General features: G+C 45.6%; 1 protein-coding gene across 1 annotated transcript; it reads right to left on the bottom strand.

The window, feature by feature from the left end:
• Nucleotides 1–2,055: 2,055 nt before the first annotated feature.
• On the bottom strand, nt 2,056–11,677 carry LOC135383774 (hatching enzyme 1.2-like). The gene is made up of 6 exons (XM_064613103.1): nt 11,428–11,677; nt 6,706–6,746; nt 4,924–5,005; nt 4,716–4,833; nt 4,366–4,544; nt 2,056–2,437 (listed from the first exon to the last, which is right to left on the bottom strand). The coding sequence occupies exons 1-6, from the start codon at nt 11,564–11,566 to the stop codon at nt 2,175–2,177; spliced, it is 822 nt and encodes a 273-aa protein (XP_064469173.1). The 5' UTR covers nt 11,567–11,677; the 3' UTR covers nt 2,056–2,174.
• Between the last annotated feature and the right edge of the window lie 1,775 nt (nt 11,678–13,452).

Below are 13,452 nucleotides of genomic sequence, written 5' to 3'. Positions count from 1 at the left end.
GTTGCTCAATTTGCCACCACATTTGGGTCTGAGGCGGTGGAAGGACGGCTTTCCCTTGGGTCATCCTGCACACTAGCTGATGCGACTCACACATGAATTCCCGTTTCCCTCGTTTGACACACTCGTACGACGGACATTTCTCTCCATTCACAGCTGACATCTCTTCGGGGATTTTTCCCTTGTAGATGGAGGAGCCGTATCACGGCTCGCTACGCAATTTTGTCCAGCATGACACAGTCTCCTGTTCTGGTGGTTCTAACTCCGGTTCAGCAGGGCATGTAACGGCAACAACAGACATCCACATTACAAAAGTACCTACCTATTTCCGTGTAAAATTACGAATCTCTGGCACACCTACAACATGGTGAGGGGAAGAACGTTTTGGCCTCCGGGGGGTGGGGAGGGGGGGTGAAGTGGGACTCGTATACATATTAAGCAGCGCGGGTTAAGCAGCGCGCCGTAAGGCGAGGCGCTCGTATCGTTACTACTTTCGGTTTGAGATTAAAAAACGAATTTGGTATCCTCAGCTGACGGGTCGTCCCCCCCCCCTTCGGTGTCTCTGGTTCCGTTCCCCTTCAATATGTACCTACTGAATGGAGAGAGAAAACACGAAAAAAAAAACGCAGGACGAGCTCAGCGTATCACCTGAAAAGTTTTGGAACATAAGCATCCAAAAAAAGGTCAATGAAGGAAAAGTGATTCAAGCGTTATTGTTCATGGTCTGCGAAACCATATATAAATACATCTGACACACGCCTTTTATCACTTACAATGTAAATGCTAGAAGCTTTGTTAATTACGTCTGCATAATTTGAGGAAATACGCATTATTCCTTGATGTCTGATATAATAGTCGTCACGGACACTTGACTTACTGAAGGTATACCGGTTTATAGGGTATTTCCATATTAATTACAATGTGATTTCGAAAAACAGGCGTTGTAAAGATGGCGGTGTAGCATTCCCCACATTCTCCCTACAGCTATATCGCATGTATAATACTTCACCGCATAACACGCTCAGGGTCAACCATCATTTAGAACGATCTCTCTTTCCTCTGATTAGTTGAAGATACGATGTGTACACATTTTTGCATAAGTTGTACACATGCTACTTCACACAAAAAGGCGCTACACTTCTGATTTTCAAACCGGCCTCGGTGGCTCGGTCAGTAGCGTGTTCGCCTTCTGATCCCGAGATCGCGGGTTCGTACCCGGCCGAGGACGCCACCAACTTGGTGGCAGGGTAGAAGTTGCTTAGATACGCCGTCTTCCGCGAGGGACGTTGAATACGGGGTGCCGTGTGATTAGCTTTCATCGCACGTTAAAAGAACCCTCAGGTGGGCAAAACCAATCCACAGACCGACCGCTGTGGCGTCGCTCATGATCTCAGTTGTCTTGCGACGTAAACACCCAATTATTATTACTTCTGATTTTCAACAAATCAGGAAGATAACGATATCATTCTGTATCACAGTCGGTTCTAAGCGTGTTATGCGGTGAAGTCCTATTTTGAGTGTGTGACTTCGTTCGGAGGAGTTTGGATAGCAACCACTCCCGCAAGAAATGTATCGACACCCGTATTCTCTCATTGTGGGCGAAGCCCTGTACGAGGGTACATGTGATTCTGTTCCTGCTGGTTATCATCGCAAATGTTTCCTCGTTGTGGAATTGTCTGACGTTTCATCCCCATTTTCATTCGCGGTCATATGACAACTGTTACCTAGCGAAGCATGTTGGTCCTTTCCCGAAAAGGCAATCCAGGAGTGCAGTCTGTTTCTTCATCAGCATCGTTAGCGAATGAGAAGAAACCGCTGTACGACAAGGCATTGCAAGGACCACGAGAAGGATGACCACTACTCGCCACCGTTTTCTTACTCTTCGTTTTTCTTTCTTCTTGGGTTCACACCTGTCGACTATCCTCTTTGGTCTGCTGCATAAGCTCCTCTAAGCGACTTCCACAGACGGACTGATGTACGGTACTTACATTATACTAAGGCAGTACCCGTTCAGCGAGACCGAGGAATCCCTTTCCGTTGTGCTGAATGAGTGCTCAGTGCATGGAACATACGTTTATTCATATTGCTATCGATCGCTCTTTTGGTCATCTGCGATGTGATGATTGAATGATGATGATGAAATTGACAATAAACTTAATAGCACTCCTCTCAAAATATTATTCTTGTACGGCTTGCCCCAGGTGTCCGGTGGGACATTTGTATATCCCGTTCAGTTTCCTGATGTCGATCTTGGTCATTCTGTTTTCTTTGAATGCCAATCCTAAATTGAACAACTCGACGCCACGGTTCTTGGGCACGAGTGTCGCTTGCTCCGGATCTTTAGAGAATGCATTGAAGAAGTAGTGCATAATGGACTCGTAGTCGTACTCCTCGTCGAGGTACGGAACCCGGTTGGTTTTCATGAAATTCGCTTTGAAGCCTGCAAGAAGAGGAAGGTAAAAGGGCCGATTACTCTTCACTGAAACAGTTGGTCTAAGTAGCTATAAGATATTAATAGAACGTACAACGTTGTAGTATTTCAGAAAGCAAAGTATTGCTTTCTAGGTACAATGATGCAGCGTGTCCGTTGTCCAGTCTCTTAGTGAGATATTTAGTGAACTTGTTCACTTTTGTGAATTTCACTTACCGCGATTAATGTTCCTTCAAGCAAGGAAAACCTGTTCCTTCGCAGAAACATATTCAGTGGCACAGTAACTCTGCCCTTATAGGAATCGTATTCACAACCTAGAGCTGTCTTTCTCTATGTGTATAATAGATAATGATAAGTCATTTCCCAATTAAACCGAATCCCGTAAGCTCGGCGTGCTTAAATTATTGAGTAAATCTACACTGAGTGCAGCATTTGTCGTTCTATTACACGTTGTTACATCAGGGAGGGACACACTGGAAACCGATGCCAACGTCTTGGTGGTTGTTGACTCATCTCAACTGAGCTGTATATCACCTGGGCTCGCACCGACCCGTTCCCTTCACCGTGTCCTCGTTGATATCCTCCTCCTGTATTTATAACATCCTCCGTGGCAGGCCTGTGGTGGGGCTGTCGATATGCACTGCTATTAAGGACAGACGCAGTCCTGGATGTGTTACTTACATCCTGTTGGGGAGCCTGAGCGTCAACGTCCTTCCATTGCAGTCTTGAACTGGGTGGCTGGTGGTTACGACCGCAGGGCAGCCTTCCAAAACAATGAAGGAAGTCCTTCGTCTTCTAAGATGACGAGGTCGCTAAGTTTCAATTGCGTATAGGACGTGCACGGGAGCCTTTGTTCGTCGTAGCTGCAGCAGGTACTCTTCCTTCCAGCGCCACGACCTTGTTGCAGAGGGTGCACGGGCTATGTCCGTCAGAAAGACTTTCGACTTCATGAATAATTGCAGCAGCCTCTCGGAAAGCCTGACTGCTCTTATCAAATGTGATTTTGAAGGAGAGCTTTACCGGCCGAACCATCCTTTCCCACCGTCCGCCCCACCCCGCACCAGAGCGCTAAGGAGCGGTGAACCTCCAACTGATGCGAAGCCTATACTTGCCAAGTCTTTTACGGGTTTGCTCGACAGGGGTACGAGGATGTGAAGCGCATCAATGGAAGTCATGTACGTTATTGGAGTACCACGTACGGAATCCCGCGCATGGCGCCAAATAGGAAGCGTACGCCTTTTCGTGGCAATCTGGGAATATATGCTAACTGGTGCAATAGGGTGTACATGTATTGGCATCGGAGCGGAGTGTGTATTGTCATCAAGTATGAGCGGAAGACCCGTCACACAAATCAGAAGCCGTAACTGTAACATTCGGCGCAATGGTTGGCAGACAGTGTGTTATGCTCTGTTTATCTATTTTTAGGGTGAACATCGATTCGTGAAATTTATTTCGTATTTTAACGGCCTTGGGCCCTATTCTCGTCGAAGTAATCGACCTCGATTACTTTTTGTCTCACCTGTCATTGGTGTTACGTGAAGAAGGCGTCAAGAACTGAAGTGAATGCCACGCACACTCGACCAATAGTCGAGCACTTGATCCTGCACTCTTCATGCTTCATCTATACTTGATCACGGAGATTGCAAGCTGAAGAGCTCGACTAACGGTTGAGGGCGCGGGACATTTCTGTTCTTCACGCCTTCCTCACGTAGCACCAATGACAGGCAGGACAAAAGGTAATCGAGGTCGATTACTTTGACGAGAACGGGCCCCGTGGCGTGGCTTGAGGAATAGTGTCAAGCTCTGGCTCTTTTTGAAGGAATATTACTTTTACTTCCTACTCAGCCGTTCTATTTAGCATGAAATATTGCTTTTTCTACCATTCTGAATGTAAAATGGAAGCAGAAAAATTAAGCGAAGATTCTTAGTATACTCACGTGGTACAACGTTATTCCACACGACACGAACGTAGCGGTCTCTGTCAGCACGGGATTGTTCGTGCCATAAGCCGAGGACGTGTAGTAGCTCATGGACGATAGTTCCATATGTAGCGCACACCTCAAAATTCAATGAGACTAGTTGTCGAAGCCCGGACATGCCCACCTCCGAGAAGCACCTGTCGGAAGAGAAAACACACCTGAGTTGTCTTCATAGTGCCCTTCTATATATGTGATAAATACGGTGAGATTTCAAGGGCATATCAGGGCAACTTATTTGTACGAGAGAAGTTTTCTGTTAAAATGTGTGGGAAAAGACCCATGAATACATAAAGAGAATTCTCACTTGCCCTTGTTTGCTGAGTATGTGAATGAAACCTTCTTCGTCACCGCGCTCTTTGAAACGTACACAAGACACCGCTTCTATTTGCTGCATCGCACTTAAGATTTCTTCTTTCTCCCATGAATCTGGAATAAAAACGTCAGAAAAAGGAAAACTGCTCTACACTTACAATGGCCTCATAAACCACAGAGCCCTTTCAAGCTGTGTGTGCTCACCGAAGGCATCGTCCACTACGTAGTAAACAATACCGTTATTCCAGATTGGTGTGTCCTTGGTACGTGCACGAAGGTCTGTCAGCTGACAGTAAAGAAAGAAAGGCAAATGCACAGTGTCAATTGTAGCATAAAGATACTGGGGTGGTACTGGCATCTGTAACGATTGGGTGGTATATGAACGACCCAGGAAACGAAAAGGAAAAAAAAAGAAAAGAAACCAAGACAGGAAATTAGGTCACAGAGCGAGAAGATGTAGCTATCATCGATATCGTTATCTCAACGAATACTTAATTAATAAATTATTACAACTAATCGAGAAATTATAAGTGAATCAGATGTCAACATCCTTCTTTCAACGACGCTATTCTTGCTTGTTGTAACTCATGGCACATGGAGTTTAATGCTAACAAGTGCAAGCGCCTTAGAATCTCTGGAAAGAGACACGTCGGTCCTGCTTACTACTTAAATAACAAGTCAATCGAAAAAGTATCATACTGCAAGTACCTGGGAGTTTTCATTGCATCCTACTTATCGTGGTGAACCCACATTCAGCAGATTGTTAATAATGCCAGTAGAACATGCCACATTCATTGACTTTGTGTTCTTTGTACCCCACTTCCTTCCGTAATGTGTATGCCATGAGGGTAAAATAAATAAATAAATAATTGTAGCTGAATATTTGTGTCCGGATGTAAGTACAAACGATTACACGACCTGTTGTAACAGTAAAGATAATTTAGTGCTCTTTCTTCCACCCTATGGAGTAACATACGTAAAGCTCTCTCTCATAGCCTCTCCACAGCAGAGTTTTGACCGAGTGCGCTTAGTCTGACGATGAACATGCAGTTTCAGTTTATGATAGTAAGCAAGTACCGACATGCGTCTACGTCAAATTACACGGGATGGTACGGAAGGGAAGCTGAAATTATTCGAGACCAACCATGGAAGCACTCACTGCCTTAATTAAGCTACGGGGAAGGCGGAATTGGTCCGTCAACAACGTGAGTATAGGACAGCTTTCCTCTCGACAAAAATATGTAAACAGAAACATATTAATTACAGCAACAAATGACCCGCTTCGGTGGCAGATTTTTCTCTAAAAGGAGACCCTGATGGTCCCAAAAGGGGTAGTTCCCGTTTTAATATTTCCATGCCGATGGCGACCTGCTTTATAAGTTACGTTTTTTCACGAAACGCATTTGAATTTTTATTTAAATAATGAGCGGCTCCAACTCATTCACACGGTGCGCAGGTTGTAGGCGGTATGGAACAGGTACTTGTAAAAAAGAAAGTGCTTCGCTTGGCGCACCCGTTCGCGAATTATTTAGCACGGGGATTTAGCTGAGACACCCTGTACAGGCATTTCCTCCTCCCTTGCCGTGTCTATTGATCGCATACATAATGTTACGTAGCTCATATTAAAGGGGCACTACAGTGTAATTTTTTTACGATTTCCCTCTCCATCTCCTTCTCATGAAGCGCGACACTCCGGAGAGGCGTTTGGTTAGCCTCCGCAAAACGATCTCCAGGTATGATTGGACAGATAGTTTGAGGCGACCAATTATAGCCTTCACGCATGTCGACCTTCTTGGGAAGGAGAGGGAGAAAGGGTACATTACGGTTTCTTTCGCTCATAAATCACGAAGGACGGAACTGATGAATACAGTTTGTTTTGTATTGGTGTTACGGCTGCGGCATTTTTCACCACGCGAGGAGAAACATTTGAAAACGAGTGCCACTTTATGTTATAACTGAGTATGACGTAGAAAACAGGAAACATACCGATGTGATGGGTGGCATGTAAATGTCTCCTTCCACGACATCTGGAAGAGAAACAACAGAAAGGTAAGAAAGTGTTAAATGAACAAGGAAGCGACACTCTGCGTTGCGGAGAACTCTGCTTCGTTCATCAAGTAGACGTCACCAGCCACGACGTACGATATTTCCACTGTACGGGTGTTCCTATTGCAAAATTAAATTTACAAACATGCCCTAAAAAGCCAGCCATGAGCGGTACGGAGTGACCTGGGAGGCCCGGACCTATCTCCTGCATTGACGTAATCAGTCCCGTGTGACGTAGCATCACCGTACGAGCCGCGAGGTCTCATTTCCCGTTGAAAATTCCTCTACTGCGGACACGGCGCAGAGCTAACTTGCTAGGGGCTGCCCACGTCACGGAATGATGTCAGCATGACTCACTCACTTACGGGCCCTCCGAAGGAGAGGAAGGGTCTCTAGAGGGCGTGCAGATCAAATTCCTCTCTGGCGTTCAGGTCAGCTACGATCATTTTTCTTGCGCAGGAGCGCATGTTACATGTTCCACAATACAACGCAGCCAAAAGAAAAAAAAATGAAAGAAAAAATATGGAGGGGGCCTTCAGAACTTCTTTAAAAGGGCACTAAACCGCAAAAATTTCTCTTCACAACATGCATGATGCAGTTAGCTTGAGACCAACACAAAAGGAACGAGATTCATCGTCATTCGTAATCTATAGCTTCGCTTACATGAGTGAGAAAAAAGCATATCGTATTGACTTATCGCAACAAATCCTCTCCGACATATGGCTACATCAAGCAGTCCACCTATCGGGATAAGTGCGAGGATCGAGGTGCGATAACTCGTTTCGATACGCTTCTATGAAGTGCCACATCGCTTCCTGTCAAAAGTGTCTCCGGTTGTGTACTAGATCGAGTGCTGTGACGGCAGAGGGACAGATCTCGTTCATGTTGAGAAACAAAAACCGTATCTAGAACCTATTGCGGACTTCGTCCAGACCTAAAGTGCTCGCTTCTTTCAACTCATTGTATTGTATATATAGGGTGCTCCTTTTATCTGCAACAAATTTTCATAAAAAGGGGAGTTGCCTTAGGACGCTTTTACTTTTGTCATTGGATTATTCGACGGGGCTGCTACCAGGAAACCGCATTTTTTCGCAGTTAGGGGACTAATTAACAGATTTATTTTAATCTACTTTTTAATTGTTTACTTTACGGAGCACATTGCAATTGCGATATTAAAGCCTGACCTCCACATGATCCGCTCGAACCACTGATGAAGCAGAAAGGTAGTCGCAGCGTCCTCTACAGAGCTAACTATTTCACCTCCGCCGTCTGCTGCAAACCACTCCTTTCATCCTGGTGGACACGGCTCTTCCCCTTCATCTTTGCGATAAGCGCTGAATGCAGTGGTGACGCGCAAAGGTCCTTGCAAGCAAACAAGACAAACAAAAGAAGTATCATGAAACATACCGTGATAAGGGTTTGCACGAATGCGTATGACGTCTTCCTGTGACGTTAAGTGAGAGCGGAGATATAGACGTCACTGTCGCTCTTTTGCCGATCACTTGCGGTTTGCAGCAGTCGGCGAAAGTTAAATAGTTAGGTCGGTAGCGAACGCTGCGTTTACTTATATGCTTCATGAATAGTTGGAGCGGATCATGTGGAGATCAGGCTTATCACAGCTGCAATGTGCTCCCTAAAGTCAGCAATTAAAAAAGAGATTAAAATATATCCGTTAATTAGTCCCATAATTGGAAAAAAATGCGGTTTCCTAGTAGCAGCCCCACCGAGTAACGACAAAAGTAAATGCGTCCTAAGGCAACTCCCCTTTTATGAAAATTTGTTGCAGCTAAAAAGAAGCACCCTGTATAACAGTCAGCTGTTTTCATAGATCGCCAGCGTTTTCATAGCTGTTTCGCCAGAATGCGAAACAGAAAGAGGTGACACCGAGGTGAAGAGGAAAGGGGGGGGGGGTAATGACAGAATCGACCCGCCGTTGTTGGCCACACAGACGTGGGCATCGCCACGACTATAGCAAAACAAAACAAAGAAAGACGAATGGAGGATGAAGGGTGGAGATGCCTAGACGGAAAATGGAGATAGCACAGTCTGGAGCCAGCACTGAACGGTTTAAGTGATCGCAATAAACTATACTGGTAACTTTGACTACATTAGTGTCGAACCGCAAAAAATACGGGTTCGGTTCGGGTTCGGGTTCGCGTTGTTTTGATTTCGTTCCGGTTCAGTTCCGGTTCGGCCAGGCCAGAAATCGAACCGGTTCGCAAACCGGTTCGCAGCCCCGAACCGGTTCGCGAACCGGTTCAACGCTTTCGTTATATATGTTCCATAAAACTGCTTTTATCAGGAAATGCGTGGCTAATAGCATACTGCTGTTGTCTGCATTGACGTCTCTAGCGGTGAGGTAGCCCTTTAGTGAGAGAAATGAGAAATGGATGAACACTTATTGCAACTAGAGTTCACGCTGTTGAAGCGGTGTAGTCCTGCTACTTTCTGTTCCCAAAATATCTTTTTTCACACGCACAGTGCCAGCAAGATACACTTAAAGGAAGCCTAATAAGATGGACAGCGTAACATAGACGACAGTACTTGCCGGCACACTGCCTTCGCAGCGTGAATCGATCTGAAACCGTACTGAAGCATGTCGAAAATAAGCCTGCAAGCCTTACTCTGTCCGAGCTCACAGCAGTGTACTTGTTAATCCACAACACAACGGCAATGTGTCACGACGACACAACTGCGCTACCAATAAGCAGAACCACATTTACTTTTCAAAGCACGACCAATCAAACAGGCACCGTTCTGCGTACGCTCCTTCTCCAGTTCTCATGTTTCTGACTTGTTGAATTGGTGCTGCTCACGTGTAAAGGGAAATCTTGGGCGCTTATTTGATCACATATTCGTCCTGTAGAGCTATATAACTGGCCTACTCCATTCGTGTTTCATTCGTCCGCGTGGCACCTGGTCTCTGAAGAGTAGACGCCGCACCGCGTGCGTGGGGCGCTAGCCGCGGCACTCACAAGGACAACTGCGCTTCAACATGTTAAAAAGATGCTGAAAGTATACTTACTATACATCGTCGTCTGACTGCTAGGTGAACATTTCTGAAATTTACGATATAGGCGCGTGATGATGATACCAATGTGTCTTCCTTCGGGGATAGAGAGGAACTCTTATGCTGACTTCTTTTATGTCCGAACCGTTTTGTTGCGAACCGGTTACCGCTATTATTTTTTACGGTTCTGCTCCGGTTCGGGTTCAACAGTGTCATGAAAATTTCGGTTCGGGTTCGGGTTCGGTTCCGGAAAAATAACGGTTCGGGTACGGTTTTCGGTTCGGGTTCGGGTCCGGTTCGACACCCTGCATTAGACGCGGCTTATGACCAAACGATACCCGAGTTTACGCTTTCCGACATCCGATGTCGGATGTCGAACATGATGCATGTAGATGATGTCGTACATGACATGTTGTACAGGATGTCGGCAAGCGATATATTATAAAAATTATGTAAATGATAAAACTATGACAATTGACTATAGATGCGGTTCTCACAGGTGGGTTATGCGTCCAGACGGACATCCTATCGGAAAGCGTACATGTAACTGCTGAACACACTATATATAATTACCTACAGCTTTACAAAAATAACAAACAATAAAATAATGGGGGAATAAAAAACAAAAACACCCTGTATATGCACAATTCAGTAACTCTGTGGGCATATCTACTAATAGTACCCCAATGAACTCCTGTGACGCTGCGCTATGACACAGTACACGGCACAGTTAAAGAAAAATGAACGGTGCAAGTCCCTCTTGTATTTTGAACGGTTCACCACTATCACTCTGTACGAACGATGAGAACATATGTTCATTTCAGACAAAATGGCATAAATGCAAGCAAACAGTTGAACCACGTCCATGATTGGGTGAGCCTGAACTTGGGCACATAAAAGGACCACACGACACGGTACCAAGAGCTCATATAAAGTCCTGTCGTCCTTTTATGTGCTCAAGCTCAGCCTTCCCCAATGTATATATGCATTTCCCGTATTCCGCCTGCCCGTGCTTGTATCCTCTCTGTCTGCTTGGTTTTGGGATATAGGTTACACGCCACCAACGGAGGTCGTACAGCTTAGGCTACATGACCTTATGGACTTGTGCTAATGAGTGGGATTGAGTGACATTCAGATCTCCAAAGCACAACTCCTGCTCGCTTAGCCTCATTATTTAACTTTACTACGCATAATCTTGTTAGGTACCATCGATCCAGTACTACGTGGTGTTAAAGACCTTCGAAATATTGTCGTGTTTCAAGTGATCCATCGTAATCATCCCAAAACAAGCGCAGCGAGCTCCTTAATAGTGGAACGAGAAATATCCTTAGAGCATGCAAAAGTCGCACAAAACAAGACACACAGTTTTATCTACAGAAGAAGGCTTATGCTCACCACTTGCCCTCATGAATGACTGTCGTTTCGTCGTAGCGTAACAATCATTCAGTCTTTTCTCAGCCATTTGGAAGTGTTGTGCTCGTTACAGGTGGCGGATTAATCGATCCGGACATTTTTAATCGATTAATTGAATGTTCAGAAGAATGAATGCGTGCTTGTTGTCTGTATAGGTATTTGGCCTTTATGCAACAGCGCAGCGTTCGCGTTGAAATTCCCAGTACAATTATATATCAAGGATCCTTACGTTGACTCACCAGGAATGTCGTATTTCCCTGAGTAAAGTGCCGCTGCCTTGTCGATGGGAGCTGGCTGTGTCTTGTGCACTGCATGCGTGACAATAAGAAAGACGGCAGCCCACAGCCCATAGGCTAGGCCTCTCGCTGACGCCGCCATTCCTTGTCTCCTTTCTGGCAGCGAGAAATGGCACTCCGTTCGTCAAGGATCCCGTGTCATGCATCCGGTGCGCGACTTCCACAATGGAACGACTGTTTGCCGCTCCGTAAAAGAGAAAGCCTGTACAAGAATTGCATGTTATCAAATGTACGTACTCCTAACTTCACAACATTTAGCAGCGTGCGTGGGAAAGAACAACAAGATTTCTATGACGGGGGAATGAGGAGAGGAGTTCTTGAACAACAAGCTCTTGCACTACCTAAGGTCAACTGAAACACTATGTAACGAAAAAAATTGACGGGGCTCAGGACATCGCCTGCTCCCATCTGCGCATGGTTACCGCCAACACGGAGCCATCCACTTTTTAATGTTGCTCTATGCACACCCGGTCTACGACTAAATGTTGGAAGTCCGCAGAAAAGAAAGGCAGGTATTCAAGAAAGTTTTGATAGTTCTCTTTTCTAGTTCAGCTGAAAACGTTACATCACTTCTTTGCTTACGTTACTTACTTTTCTTACTTTCTTTTTTATTGTTTAGAATTACAAGTTTAAACTACATGGGAAAGGGGGCTGAGAGTGCAAGCCTTGTCGAACAGCCCAAGATTGTCAGCCAAGTCTTGTCACGTAGTGTGATGAGCCAGGGATTCCCCATCGCCCCGACGATGGGGAAGAGCTGTGTGTCACCCTTCCAATGAGGAGACCAAGTCGCTCAACCGTCTTTGGAAGACACTCATTTATAAGCAACCAACAACGAGATAGTAACCGATAGGCAATCATTAGATGCACATGAGAGAGAAGGTTGCTTTACAATTCCACTTTCGGCCATGGCATAAGTGCTACATACAAAGAGTAAGAAAATAAACTTGCTGTAAAAGAAGGTCCAATCGTTGATGAGTGGAGTCGCTCGTCAAGATCAGAGGCGAAGTTGAGATGAAGTCTTTAAGAAAAGTTCGATTGAAGTTGACAAAGATGAAGCTTGAGCGTGGAGACTCTCTTGCACAGATTATTGAAGACTACACCAGCCCAATGTTTGTGGCGCTGCATTGAGGCGCCCGATACGCCACGAGAAAAGATTGCGACTTTTTGATCCGGTCTGATACCAAATGCACATACAACTTATTATTGTGTCTTGTTTCGGGGCAACAACACATCCCTCCATAAATACGTTACTGACTCCTGCGAGCCTGCAGCACTCATGCGCGTCACAGAGGTTCAAGTTGCACCGAGGCCCGAGACTCGAACCGCACACAACAGGGGAACCTTCTGCGAAAAATACGTGTGCAAATGGCCGCTAACATAGCGCAAGCCATCCGTACAGCTTCTTGCCTGTGTTGACGTGCCGGGCAGACGTTGGTTTTTTTCTTTTAGCGACCAGGAAACAAATTACCGACGATCATGGAAGGTGTTGCGATTTTCAGCGGCAGCTGTTTGTACTTTTCATGACGCAGACGAGAATTTTTACATTGCCGCTATATGTCGCAACACTTGCCATGACGGTCTGCAAATTTCCTTGTAGAATGTTTGTGATATGTTTGTAGAAGGGTGACTAACACCGGACAGAGTTTTCGACATGTTTCAAACGAATTTCTTAATTAGAGTACATATCTATTTGTTTTCTTTCTGTGGAACGCATTCGATGTGTTAAAACTCCCTAATGCGTGATTTCTTTAATTCCGTGTTAGCGCCTCGAAACAACCGTACAGACGTGTGGGCAGATGGAGACAGGACAGCAGGAAGGAGTGGGGGACACAGGGGGTTTGGTGCGTGTCCTGGGCTGACTTCAGGGGGAACTGTGCCGTCATTCGTCTTGGCTACCACCAACGAGCCGGCGCTTTCTACCCATTCGGCCATGCCACTGATCGTTCAGTGTGGCAGCACAACCCACCT

Source organism: Ornithodoros turicata, chromosome 2 (assembly GCF_037126465.1).
Source record: "Ornithodoros turicata isolate Travis chromosome 2, ASM3712646v1, whole genome shotgun sequence".
In the NCBI taxonomy this organism is placed as follows: domain Eukaryota; kingdom Metazoa; phylum Arthropoda; class Arachnida; order Ixodida; family Argasidae; genus Ornithodoros; species Ornithodoros turicata.
The sequence above is the reverse complement of the archived record's forward strand: the minus strand, read 5'-3'. Positions and strand labels throughout refer to the sequence as shown.